The sequence below is a fragment of the Carassius gibelio genome, chromosome A15, assembly GCF_023724105.1.
Source record: "Carassius gibelio isolate Cgi1373 ecotype wild population from Czech Republic chromosome A15, carGib1.2-hapl.c, whole genome shotgun sequence".
NCBI classification, from domain to species: domain Eukaryota; kingdom Metazoa; phylum Chordata; class Actinopteri; order Cypriniformes; family Cyprinidae; genus Carassius; species Carassius gibelio.
In genome coordinates, this window is record NC_068385.1 from 1,263,554 (window position 1) to 1,277,135 (window position 13,582).

General features: G+C 35.2%; 1 protein-coding gene across 3 annotated transcripts; it reads right to left on the minus strand.

Moving 5' to 3' along the window:
* Window positions 1–921: 921 nt before the first annotated feature.
* LOC128028555 (nitric oxide synthase, inducible) lies at window positions 922–10,860 on the minus strand. 3 transcript variants are annotated; one of them, XM_052615798.1, is made up of 30 exons: window positions 10,604–10,859; window positions 10,377–10,445; window positions 10,246–10,290; window positions 10,120–10,167; window positions 9,993–10,040; window positions 9,864–9,911; window positions 9,682–9,783; window positions 9,215–9,363; window positions 8,838–9,000; window positions 8,661–8,752; window positions 8,415–8,556; window positions 8,103–8,242; window positions 7,240–7,414; window positions 7,057–7,158; window positions 6,626–6,820; window positions 6,400–6,482; window positions 6,109–6,253; window positions 5,804–5,908; window positions 5,545–5,594; window positions 5,293–5,467; window positions 5,073–5,193; window positions 4,502–4,580; window positions 4,179–4,366; window positions 3,935–4,101; window positions 2,890–3,100; window positions 2,674–2,761; window positions 2,463–2,584; window positions 2,212–2,360; window positions 1,855–2,049; window positions 922–1,698 (listed from the first exon to the last, which is right to left on the minus strand). In XM_052615798.1, exons 2-30 carry the CDS (start codon window positions 10,437–10,439, stop codon window positions 1,660–1,662), a joined length of 3,429 nt encoding a protein of 1,142 aa, XP_052471758.1. In that variant the 5' UTR covers window positions 10,440–10,445; window positions 10,604–10,859; the 3' UTR covers window positions 922–1,659. The 3 variants fall into 3 exon arrangements, with proteins under 3 accessions (XP_052471758.1, XP_052471759.1, XP_052471760.1); XM_052615799.1 differs by lacking the exon at window positions 9,864–9,911 and having other exon boundaries at window positions 10,604–10,860; XM_052615800.1 differs by lacking the exon at window positions 9,993–10,040.
* Between the last annotated feature and the right edge of the window lie 2,722 nt (window positions 10,861–13,582).

Here is a 13,582-nt window from a genome sequence, read left to right on the forward strand (position 1 = left end):
ACTGACCCCAAAGTTCTGAATTGTAGTGTATATAGCATCAAGCTCAAAATAAACCCAATAAAGATGTAACATATAATAAATGCATCAATAAAGACGTACCAAACACATCAAAAATGAAAGAAAAAAGGATATGAAGTACAAATGAAGGGCACAAAGTGATCATAAAACATATAGATAGAGCAATACTGTTGAAACCAAATTTTTAATATAGTTACTAAAGATTATATATTAGAGTTCGGTACGGGTATTTTTGCACTTACACTCGGATTTCATTTTCTTTGTATAAGACCTCAGGTCCATTATCTGCTGCATGTATCTTCAGCAGTCTCACTGCTTTCTCGTAGAGAGGCTCTCTCTTAAGAGGAAAAGAAGCATACACATCAAACCAGATTGGCATTTCCTCGTGCTTGATGACTCCAGCTCGCATTAAATAAATCACGAACCCTTTACAAACAACCATCAATCATTCAGTCTCACTGAATGTCTCACAGTCTCTCTGATTTATCATTTACTATTTAATAAGTGCTCTTGGCATTATAAAAGTTTTTTTTATTTTTATTTAGTACACTTTCATATTACATAATATATTTCATAATAAGCTGATCTCTTGTCCTTAGACACATTTTGGGCTTAATATTTTTTTTATTAACCTTGAAAATGAATTCATGAAGCACATGCTGTCACTAATGCTTACTGTGTAAATACAGTCCCAAATTTCTCAAGTCGACTTCCCGCCATAATTTGTTTATATGATAATACAAATTTAATAAGATAAAGTTAAGTATCACAGAAAAGTCACGAAAACAATTGACGGTTACATGCATAGTGTGCTGCAGCATGGATACACTTCCAGTGTTACTATGAATACCCATTAAAGACAAACTCCAAGAATGAGAAGGGGAAAAAACTTGTTTTTGATAGTATAAAGTATGTTTATTATAAATGCAATATTTACCATAAATATCCAGTTAGAGTTTGATACAACACTCATATGTAACACCATGATATGTAATTATAAAAGAAAGCATTAAACAACAGACACAGAGTTTAAAGGCTTGGCATGATCAACCCAATATTGTCTGAGACGACACTGGAAATATGGGATTCAAATCTAAATTAAGAATAGACATTAACAATACTGTTAAAGCTGAGAAAGTACAGTATGTTGCACAATTTATAGGTCACTAATTAGATAAGCAAAGGCCTATTTGTGAAGCCTTCAGATAGAGGTGATTGTTCAACTGATCATGGAAGATGTAGATTGCTCCAAAAGAATTATTCCTGCAATTAGTGATAAAAGCACTACCTTAAAGTTCAGGTCAATCTTCCCAAAAAACGAAATGTTTTAAGCAAAAAGACAGAAATTAAAATACAGTATATTTACAATCAGGAAATACTGTACATTCCAAATGTTACTGATGATAAGGTTGGTGTATGGAAACTTAATGCACTGCTGTTGCTGGCAAAGTGTTTTACTGGGTTTCTAGTGTTATTTGTATTAGTGTAATATTTTTTATATTTGCAGTTAAGAGAGGTTTTGTTATCATTTTGGAAGCTGTATGAAAATCAAAAGATTATAATTTAAAAGATTAAAATCTCCAGGTTTTTTGGTGTGTTTGAATATTGAAAAGATTGAGGTGGTCCAGGTGATCTCAAGCACTAGGATCCAAAGATGTCCTCATGGTACCGCTTTTCATTCTGTGAACAAAAAGCATAATCATGAAAAATGAGTGAGAGTTTGTCATTACAACATATCACCATTGCAGGACAAGTGAGCCCTCGCAGGAGCATAAATGCTTTAAAACATTAGTATCTGAAGCAGCTATAAAATGTGTTTACAACTGAAAGGTTCACCTTGAGCCTTGACAGATATTCCTCAGCCTGAGTAAGAGTAATGCCCAGCCGGCTGACTAGGATCTCCTTGATAGTGGCAGCCACATCATGGGCCATGTTCATGCCTCCACAGATATACAGATGTCCTGGATTATGGTGCAGAACCTCAAAGACCTGGTCACTCAGTTGTTCTCGCAAGATATCTTGGACATAAACCTGTATCAAGAATGCAAAAAATAAATAAATACACAGAGAGAGCAAGAATAGTGAAAACAGTGTTAACAGCTGTTTACAATCATTTTTTAGATACACTATCAATATTACTAGATTACAGATATACAGAGATTTTTAGATATAGATATTACTAAGTGTATTAACCTTGGGTTGTCCAGTCTGCCTAGAGTAAGCGGTTGTGATACTGCTCAGGGCACCATTATCTCTCATGTCCAGAGTCTCGTCTTTGTAAATATGATCAGTATCTGAACCTCGACACCCAAACACAAGGGTCATCGGATTCCCTTTCAGACCTTGAAGAAATAACACAAGTTGAGGTTCAGCAACTTGAGGCAAGCCCATTTCAGATCCACTGTTGAAAACACTTGAATGTGATAAGGGATGAAATTCAATACCTGTTTTTTTCTTGTCATGGAATTGCTGTTGCCAAAAGCTACGGAATGGAGCAATGCCACTTCCAACTCCAACAAGAATACAGGGAGCACTGCGGTCGGATGGAAGGTGGAAACCTTCAGAGCTGGAATTGTTGCATAAATGAAACAAGTTAATGAGTTACGATCAGAAAAAAAGATCCTATACTTCTTGGGAATGTGAAATGAAGGGTACCTATGGGCAAAACATGGCACCATGTCTCCTTCTTTGATGGTATTGAGCCAGGTACTACAAAGACCAAAATGCAGTGGACCTTTTCCCTCTAAAGAGAGCAGAACATATGATAACAACAGATTAAACTCCTCATTGATGCTAGAAGATCTATGTCTAGTAGAAAGTTTTTCTCTTTGGATATCAACTAATTGATCATTGGGAATATGTTTCCGGTACCCTGTGTGTAAAAGCTGACCACGGCCACAGTGAGGTGGAGCTCCTGAGGGTGGAGGTCTGGGGAGGAGCTGACAGAGTAGAGGCGTGGCTTCAGAAGAGGCAGCTGGCTGAGGAGAAAGGCCGCAGAAAGTTCCAGAGAGGAAAACTCATCTAGCACCTCAAGAAAAGTAGGTTTGTGGAACTCCTTCCATGTTGCATAGACTTGGAAATCCTGTCATAGAGGGATATCTCGGTATGTATTTAACCAATAAACAAAGTGAAAACAACCCATGATAATGTGCTTTTTTTTTCATGAAAAGTAAGCAGAATTAATTTCTGCATAGGTGTTCATACACCATAATGTAAATTGTCACTATCAATATAATGGGCCATTTTCTGAAAGAATAGACTTATGAAAGACTTGTTTCATTAATATATGCAATAAAATGCATAGTTAATGAGCCCCTAACACATGTACCCAATATATAGCATTTTATTATCAATAGCACTTTTAGCACACCCACTGCTTTGGATTTTTAAATAAATTATTAATTTACACAAATACAGCTCTATATTATTCCCTTACAAATTAGCAAAATCAAATTGATTCCATTTTTTTTTTTTAAATACTGGAACTGAATGACGTTTGGTTCTGTGACTGGTTCTAGCATGTGCATTCGGGATGCTAAAACTGATAATTAACTATGCCTTAACAACTCTACAGAATCTACAGCATGAAACAGACAGTCTGTTCTTTCAAGTGACTCAAAAATACACATCACAACCAGTGTGGACCTTTTCCTGAAATTTATTGAATAAAACACAAAGTGTGACCAGTTAAGTCCAGCAATATAACAACTGATTCTTGGGAATGTTTTTTTAGTGAATCAAAAACTAACAGCACAACCAGTATAGTCTGATCTCACCTTATACAATTAAAATAATAATAATAATAAATAAAAATTAAACAACAAAATTTAAATGAACAAAATTTTTAAGGAACCAAACTTCTTTGCAATTCTCATCCATAGTTCTGGAACATTTTTGATTATAAAAAGTGACTTACTGTTGCTAATGCAAGCAGGCGCTGTCTGTGATCTTCCTGCTTTGCCATCTTTGAGAGTTTGCGGAGGAGGCTTTGTGAGGGTGGGGTGGTGACATCCAGATAGTAGGTAAGAGCTTGGGAAAGAGGACATGGTGGTATTCTTTCAACTTTCTGCCACCTTTCCCCATCTGTAGGACAGCATTATTAGGTATCATTATGATATTATGCATAAGACTTCCATTATGTAATGAAGTAGGTTCAGTACCAGGGTATGCGCTGAGGGATTCCAAGCGTAGGCTCTGATTTATAGGAGGGGCATTGGCCAGATGCTTCAGGATGCCATCAACTAATTCAGGTGAGTTCCCTGGGAAAATCCCTACATGGTCTCCAGGGGCAAAGTTTAAGGGCTCTGTGTTTCCATCCATCTCCAACTCCACCAATATTGTAGCACGACTGAGAACACATAAACAAATCAAATAAATACTGTGTTCTGAGAAAATAAGCAAAACACAACGTAACAAGGCATCGGTTATATTACTATTTTTATCAATAAAAAATGATAGATGTATGAATATTTGGTTTGAGAACCTTGACTTTGGGCTCTGTAGATTCTGCCTTCTCTTTAGTTTCATGGGAACCAGTGTTTTAGAATGGAGAGCTGACAGAGCTGTAAAGCCAAGCAAGATTATAATAATCACTGCAGAAATCTTACAAATAAACCTGTTAATGACACGATTCTTGAATTCTCATTTCTGATTGTGAAATACTTATTATAATGATTGCATTTTCAAAATGTCATTAAGTATTTCCATATTCATATGTTATTAATATTGAACTGTACTATATTTTGCTGAGTTAAATTGTTTTTAAAATGAGAAACAGCAACACTCTCAGAAATAGTTGACGCTGTCACTGGGGCAGTACCTTTTCAAAAGGTACATATTTGTACATAAAGGGCCCATTTTGGTACCTTAAAGACACATATTAGTACTTAAAGTGTACATACGATATTAGAACTTAAAAAGTACAAAAGTCACCCCAGTGACAGCTATTTTATTTCTGAGAGTGACGAAATGATCAATGTAGCATATTTGCTTCCCTTTTTGACCACTTCTACCAGTTTCCCTTAATGATGTGTTTTTAAAAGGACTAAATGTACCTGTGATTCGGTCAACTGTACAACTGTCATTCTGAACTCTGTGCCTCTGTGGATCCCAGGAATCTGCCAGACCTTCTTTTCCTGGAAGCTGACCTTGAATGTTAAACTCCTTGCATGCATCCTATACAGAGAGAAAACACTTTCATAATTAACTTTCATCATTCACCAATTTAATGCACTGAAAACAATGGATGCTCAATGTTAATTTTATTACTGAGACCTTAAAGGCAGTGCAAGCCCAGGCTGAGAAAGCTTCCTCCTGTCCGTTCAGCTCATCTCCCTCTCCTGTGGCAGACACACGAATGGCTCCCAGCGCTGCAAACCTATCATCCACTGTATGGGCGAATGCACAGAAGTGTGGGTACATTCGAGAGCCGAGACCAAACACAGAGTACCTAAAAAAAGAAGTCATTCAAACAATGTACTCTATACAAGAGTGGAAAATTAATTTAAGTAGGTTTTAAATACTGACCTGACTTGGTGTCCAAGGTTGTTCAGGCTGAGAAGCTGCTTCTTGAAACTCTGTGAGAAGAGAAATCATGTCAGGAAACAGCAAATAAGAATCACATTCTAGTTTTTGTGATGCTTGTACAAATAATCACTGCAAAAGCAATTAATTTCTTCCTAAAGACATTTTCATTTTGACATACTGTAAATTCTGCACTAATTATGTTTGCAGTCTTTCATTACTAGGATTGCTATAAGGTCAGTATGCATAAATATGTCCACACCTCTCCATTTCCTGGACAGTCTCCATTGCCAAAGGTGCTGGTGACAACAAATAAGAGGCTTTCCTTCTCAAGTTCACTGAAGATGTAGTCCTCCATGCAAACGACCTGTATAAATAATAAATAATTTATATATCACAAATATGTGTGATAGCTGAAAAGACAATGTCCAAGCTCAGTGTGTATTTATTAGTTTACATTTATTAGTCACATACGGCCACTTCCTGCCAAGTGTTGGTAATAATGCTCAGCTCAGAGTCTTAGGAGAACAATAAATTGCAATGAATCAGGGGTGACGGCCATCTTACTTTGGAACTGAAGGCATAGTTCATCATGGTGTTTAGTTTCTTAGCTAAAGTCTTTGATTTCCCTGTTTCTGTGGCGTACAGAACAGTGCAACGCACCCTCTTGGCCAGGGCTGATTTAATGAGTGTCTGAGAGAAGAGCACTGCTCTAGAAGAAAGAAAAGAAAACGAGAATTTGAGTTATATTGGCTACTCACCTAATGTTAACAGCTAACCTTTCAAGCATTAATTACATTGTTGCAGAGAGATTTCTTCTGTTCTGGCTAAGAAAGTGTGAACATGATATTGTAGTACCTGATCAGTCCTTTGAAGCTGATTTTATGCTTCCTCATATTTCTCTTCTCGTCCTTCCACTTGTGTGTCAGCCATGGATCAGGCTTTACATGGCAATAGATGAGATGCGTTATACCAAGAACATCCCCAAATTTTTTTGGACATCATCATATTTTACACAGCTACATACTACTAGTTAGAAATGCAGCTTTTCTGATGAATGCGGAAAACTAGAATGATAGTGTACCTGATAGTAGAAAAAGGGTGACAGAATGTAGTTCAGCATTTCCTGGTGAAACACAGGGGTTAGAGGTCCAGACATTGGTGGCACCAGCCAGACCCAGTCAGCTGGACAGCCTCCTCGAAGACTTATCTCCATCTCCATGTGCTGCATGAAGGACTCTGATGCAGTATGGTGGTCGGTAATGGTGACCTTATTTTTCTGTTTGTCAGTAAGAAGAAAAGGTCATAAAACATTTACCAAAAAGTTACATTTAATCTTTATCCATATATTGTCTTTGTATGTTATTTTGTCAAATCTGCTTAGGCCCAACTGATGATGGAGTCACCATAAAGGGGACCTCCTTGCTTACGATTTTTCTAAACAACCAAATACAAAAAAAAAAAAATGTCTTACCGAAGTGTTTTACACTTCTTTGCAATGTAAATCCACCTTACCTGAAAACTATGCATCACTGCGACATTGATGGCCACCAGAGCCTGATCCTTCCATAGCGAGGACAGTTTTTGTGTCTCCAAACCCATCTGACGGCCAACCCGCTGTGAGACAACATCAAAGAAAACTTCTAAAAACCTCTGAACATTCTCTTCTCTACCGTAACATTAAGAATGTTGTAGTACCTCAAGAACATTGTAGCGTTTGGTATCACAGAAGTCCCTCACTCCAATCTCAGTGCCCATGTACCAACCATTAAAAGGACACGCTGGGAATTCAAGACCACCAATCTCCAGCAACATGTTGGACACCGCAGGCAATGCAAACCATCGGAGGTTCAAATCCTTAAACCACTTGTACCTGAGGAAGTGCGTGAAACCATTAAACTTTACTGGCATGCAAAAGCATTGGCATATATTTTGAAATGGTTCCAACAGACCCTGGATGATGTAATTGAATGCAATATTTCATGTGTAAATAATCTATTTTGCTGATACAAATCCATAACATTTCTTGGTCTGCATAGTTGCACAAATATGTGACTCAATCTTCCAGCACTTCAGTCAAATTCACATAGTACTTAACTAAACTACTCAGGTAGCTTTCTAAAGTGAAGTGTTAGAATGTGACTGGCTTGACAACATTCTTTGGGCCTCATTGGTTAAACTCATTTGTTAGGTCTGGATGAAAGACTGTGGCATAGAGACAGGCTGTCTGAAGATTGAATGGCTGTGCAACTCTAGCATGTGTTTAAGTGCCTAGGATGGTATGATTTAAGAGGTCCTTTAATGCAAGCCCTTGAATAATTTTCTCTTCAAAACAGATTTACTCCAGAATCAAGTGGAATTTCAAAAATCTGGTAGTCTTTGTAAAAAAAAACAATTTTAATTGAAACATATCACAAGACTGAGCTGACTTTGTGTCTTTGTACTAGAACCATCAATACGTAGTGATGAAACACAATAGAACATTATCAATCAACTAGTGATTTCAATCTACTACAAGCATGTTTTTCCATTCAGCTGAATGCGGAACTATTGCCACTTACTGTGGGTGCTCCATGGGGACTTCCAAAATCAAATGTTGGGGAATTTCAAAAAACTGAGGGTCATCTTCATTAGCTTGTAACACCAATGGAAGCACATCAAATTGACCATACTTTGGTGTCCACCCAAGCTGGATGCAAATCTGGGTAAAAATTACAAGATTTTGTACAGTACATTAACATTTCAAATTAAACCAGACATAAGAGTGATTTAAAATGGAGAAAGTTAAATCTTTAAGTCATATAATATGTTATTGCAAAGGTAAAATACATTTATTATAATTATTTAAATAATACATCTAGACCGATATCTACCTCTGTGAAGTCAACACTGGCAGGATCTCCTATTATTGTACCATCTGTCATTTTATAGCCAGCGTATCGTATGAGCTGACTATTCCATACACGGAAATCATGTTGGCCATCAGTTCTTTGAGGAAACACAGTGATGGCAGACCTATCAAAATAAAGAAACTTTATTGTGACATCTTTTTTTCATTTGCAAAGATAATCATGATGGATGGATTATTAAAAAGCTGGAATAACACATTTCTGGTTTACCTCAGGTTGCCCCCATTGGTAGCAAACTGAATATGTTCGCACAACATCTGAAACATATCCTCAGCAGTTCTGCATTCACGTGCATCAAACAGCTGAACAGAAAAACAAGACGCAATGTCAATGTAACTATATGATGGCACACTTAATACATGTTCGGGTCCAAACTAGAGAAGCTACCTGCAAATTAGTCCACTGAATTCTTCCAATGCATCTAGGTGCATTTCTCCATGCTTGTTTAGCCCCAAATTCCAGTTCTTTTGTGGTGAGTTGATATGAGCCAGTTGCCTCTATTTCTTTTGTGACTTCCTCCAGACGAGACATGTGCTCCTCGATTTTTGAGCTGGATAACAGACATAATACAGTCAAACAGCCTATTCAGAATTAAGCCAGTTCATGGTCTTCTGGCGTTAAAACAGAGTGAAGAACAGGAGGAATATAAGCACTTTTTTAGAATCAACCACTGAAAATCCACAGTGATCAACCAATAATCTGAATATTTTACAAAAAACATGTCCCTGTCAGTGTCTGTGGTGAGCTTTGCAGATGCTTCCTACTTTTTAATGGACTTGTAGTACTGATTGATAAAGTCAACAGCTTGCGTGAGGATGTCATCGGAGCTTGGTCGTGTGGAGGAGGGACAGCGCGTCATAGCTTTTGGAGTCATAATAGAGCCTTCACAGACTTTAGACATGCAAATCTGGCTCTGAAATAAAAAGGAAACGTTAATATTACTCTTCATTACTCACGCAACTGCCACACAGATAAACTGTAACAATCAGCTCTATAAAAAATTTAATTTAATTTAATTTAATTTAATTTAATTTAATTTAATTTAATTTAATTTAATTTAATTTAATTTAATTTAATTTAATTTAATTTAATTTAATTTAATTTAATTTAATTTAATTTAAACTATATGGGGTTTTAGCTAAGCCCCCAGATTTGTGTAAATTATCTACATTTGTTCATAAAAAAAAAAAAAAACTTTTAAGAATGACTCATTAGTGTAAAAATAACTCACCTGAACCGCTTTGTGATGTAATGTGTCCTGATGACACGAGCCATCCTGGAAGTTCTTCACTTGCTTGGAAAATGGGCATCGATTCACCTTATTCTCCCATTGCTAGGCATACCATTAAAATGTTAAGATATTGCATTTCAATTATGACACTGTATTTTATGTTAATAAAATGTTTTGCTCACGGTATTCGGCGCAATCTGCTGCAGCATTACATTGTTTTTCTCCCATTGCTAGGCATATACCAACAGAATATAAGAATAATGCATTTCATTTATGATACTGCTTTTGATGTTAATTGCAATTTGACTCACCGTATTTGGCGTAATCGGCTGGAGAATTACATTATTGTTCTCCCATTTCTAGACATACCAGCAGAATGTAAGAATAATGCATTTCATTTACGACACTGCTATTTATGTTAATGAAAATTTTGCTCACTGTATTCGGCGTAGCGTCCTTCAGTATTTCATTATTGTTCTCCCATTTCTAGACATACCAACAGAATGTTAGAATAATGCATTTAATCTATGATATTGCTTTTTATGCTAATTAAAATTTGCTCACCGTATTCGGTGTAGTCTGCTTCAGTATTACATTATTGTTCTCACACTGCAAGACATATCAACAGAACATAAGAATATTGTATTTCATTTATGGCATTGCATTTTACGTTATTTAATTAAAGTTTTGCTCACCGTATTCGGTGCAATCTGGGGCAGAATTACATTCTTGTTGGGTTTAGTGGCCTGGTTCCCCATGTTTACCTGACATATATAAAATTATTTTAATTAAATGTTGCAGTATTTAAGTTTTTGAATTGTTAATCCATAATAAATAATAGAAAGAAATAACATTTTATGTATTAAAAAGTATATGCACACATATACAGATATGTACATAATTCCATGAATAAGTTTCTTACCTTTATGCCAGTTCCTTTTCTCAGTTTTCAGCAGTGCAACTTTCACATGCTTATATACTCTACACAGACAGCCTGTTGGTGACGGCAAGTCAAGAGTTGTGCTGGTCGCAGCATTGTGACTCAAGAAGGGTGGAACATCAGTCCAATTACAGTCAAACCACGGGTCAAATGTCACAATTTTACACCCACACTGGAATCTCCAGCATCTGTGAAACTCTGACAGTTTGATGAATTGAAAGAGAAACCTTAAACACACCTCACAAGGTATCTGGACATGTCTGAAAAAAAAATAAAAATCTGTATTTCAAGTATTAAGGTTATTATTAGTCACCCTCGAATGGACCGATGAAATGAATGAAAAAAAGTAAAAATTTGATAGATTTAATATATATATATATATATATATATATATATATATTTCATTTTTCATTCCACCCATTCATGTATTTACTGTACAATACATCACAAATTCAAGATGTATAAAGGTTGTTCTGATTATATATCTGATATAAGCTTGATTATATTAAAAGGAATACAGGAATGAATGCTATAAATATGTAGTTCAATAAATTTGTAGTAAACTCAGTTTGAATTCAGTTTAAGATACATGTTTTAAATAAGTATGAGGTTTGCAGTGTTTATGTTTGTAGAAATGTGTCTAAGCGATTGGGAAAAGCAGTGAGCTCTTTTATTACCACATTGCTCTGAAGACTTCCTTGAATTTTCCAAATGTGAATTAAAACCTCATCCTTCTTCTTTCATTATGAAAGCTCTTTAAAGTTTATCAAACATTATACTTTCTCACAGAATTTGAGTCTGATGAATATTGATGGAAAGTTGTATCTTATTTCCAAGGGACAATGAATAATACTTTTAGACATTGTGTGCATGAGAAAATCATATGATAATTTGATGTTTTCTTAATAATAAAGCTGCCATTTCTGTCAGTTTACAGGTTAATTGCAAAATACTAAAATTACACAGCAATTATAGTGGATTCTTTTGTCAGTCCTCATCCTATTATCGCTTTCATTATTCAGACCTGCACAACTATATCTATTTGCAACAATAGGCCTATATCACAGAAAATGGAAGGCCCCATGGACTTGATTCACCCAAACTGACATCATTGTTATTTAAACTTGAAATGATCTAAGTAATTTAGATTTTCGCAATGTAGCTTCCATTTATTTAGCAATAATGAAAGTCACACAAAGCAACCACATCACAGGATTTCACAGCTAAGAGTATGATTCTTCTGTATCACAACCAGCCTCTTAACTAAAATCTCTTAAAGGTTTTAAACACAATACCGTATTGATTGATTTTTTAAATAATACATTTCCCTCAAGATGTTTAAACATAAGGTTGTTGTTTTTCTCTTGCATTTATTATTTTAATGTGTGTTTATCACCTAATCAGTGATACTGATATGACAACAGAACTACTTCAAAATAAAAATTGGTATCTGTAAGAGCATGGAACATTTGACCTACCATAAATATGCAGTGATTTAGGAAACGTCTCATTATTAAATCATGTATTTCTGGACAGTGAGATTCATAATCTTATATAATTACATAATCTATACCACTAAATTTGATAGTATGATAGAACACAGTTTACACCATCAGGCATTACCAAACTAAAACCATAACTGCCCATCACAAGAAAAGTATTATTGTTACTATTTTAAAAAAGCATCAAAATGAACCCACTGCACTGCTAACATACTATTTCACATGAATAACTTGATCAGTGAGAAGGCTGGTGGCAGTACTGTAATAACAGGGTTTGCATATTATTGTTAGTACATTTTCTGGGAAAAACACCAAAATGCTTAAATGAAATATTACATGTATTTATTAACATTTCATTTAAATGTACAAAATAAACATTAAATGTACTGTGCAAGTATATGACATGTCATAACATAATCAGATACTCGTAAACTTATCAAGTAAACATCAGCTATTTATCATATTGTTAAAGTTTGGATGGAATTAATATGGATCATACAACATTTGTCTATAACCTGTGGGTTATGGAATTACATTTGGTTCAATAATAATGAACAAAACTTTATGAATGTAACTTTTTCAGAAACTATCAAAAATTTGCCATAACAAAAGAAGAAAAACACAATGAAAATAAAAAATTTACTCAGTCGCACAAATTTAACATTCTCTTCAAATATGCTTCATTCTTTGTTAATGTTTTTCAAAGATTCGTTTTCGCTAATCGTGGATTCTGAATTCATTACCACAGATTTCGCTTTAACTTCGTAGTTTTTCATTTGGTGTTTTGACACAAACTTCTCGTGGGGGCGGGGTTAACAGCAATCTACTCTGATTGGATAGTGAGCTTTTGATGGACAGGTGCTCTCTGACTGGGAAGTACAGACGCCACTCAGTGGCGCGCATATTGGAAAGCTCTCGGGTGATTTGTGTTACTAAATATGTAAATAATATTTGACCTTCGATCGTCTCAGTCTGAAAAGATTTTTTTATTTATTTATTTTTTATTTATTAATGCAGAGAACAAAAACATACAAAAGTATAAACATACATCACATAATATCAACCACAAAATAAATAAATAAATAAAATAGAACTAAAGAAAAGAGGTCCAAAATCTAAACAAAATTTCACAAAGGAAGAGCAAATTCTAACAGTCCTTATATCTTTCTTATTAGTAGATACTGAGATTACATTCAAATAGTTTTCCATTTCTTTTAGGAAAACGGAGAAGACAGGTTTACAGTTGTAGAATTTGCCTTTGTGAATGTGAAATTGTTAAGGAAATTTTTTAAATTAATAACAAAACTGATATTTTCGTTTGTGGGGTCAGAGTCATAATACCCAAATATAATGTTTTTCATATGTACTAAGAAGCCTGGCAAAATCTTACACTTGACAAACACACCATTATCATCCCAAAAGTTTCTGATTGTAGCAACATGACCAAAATAAGTGTACC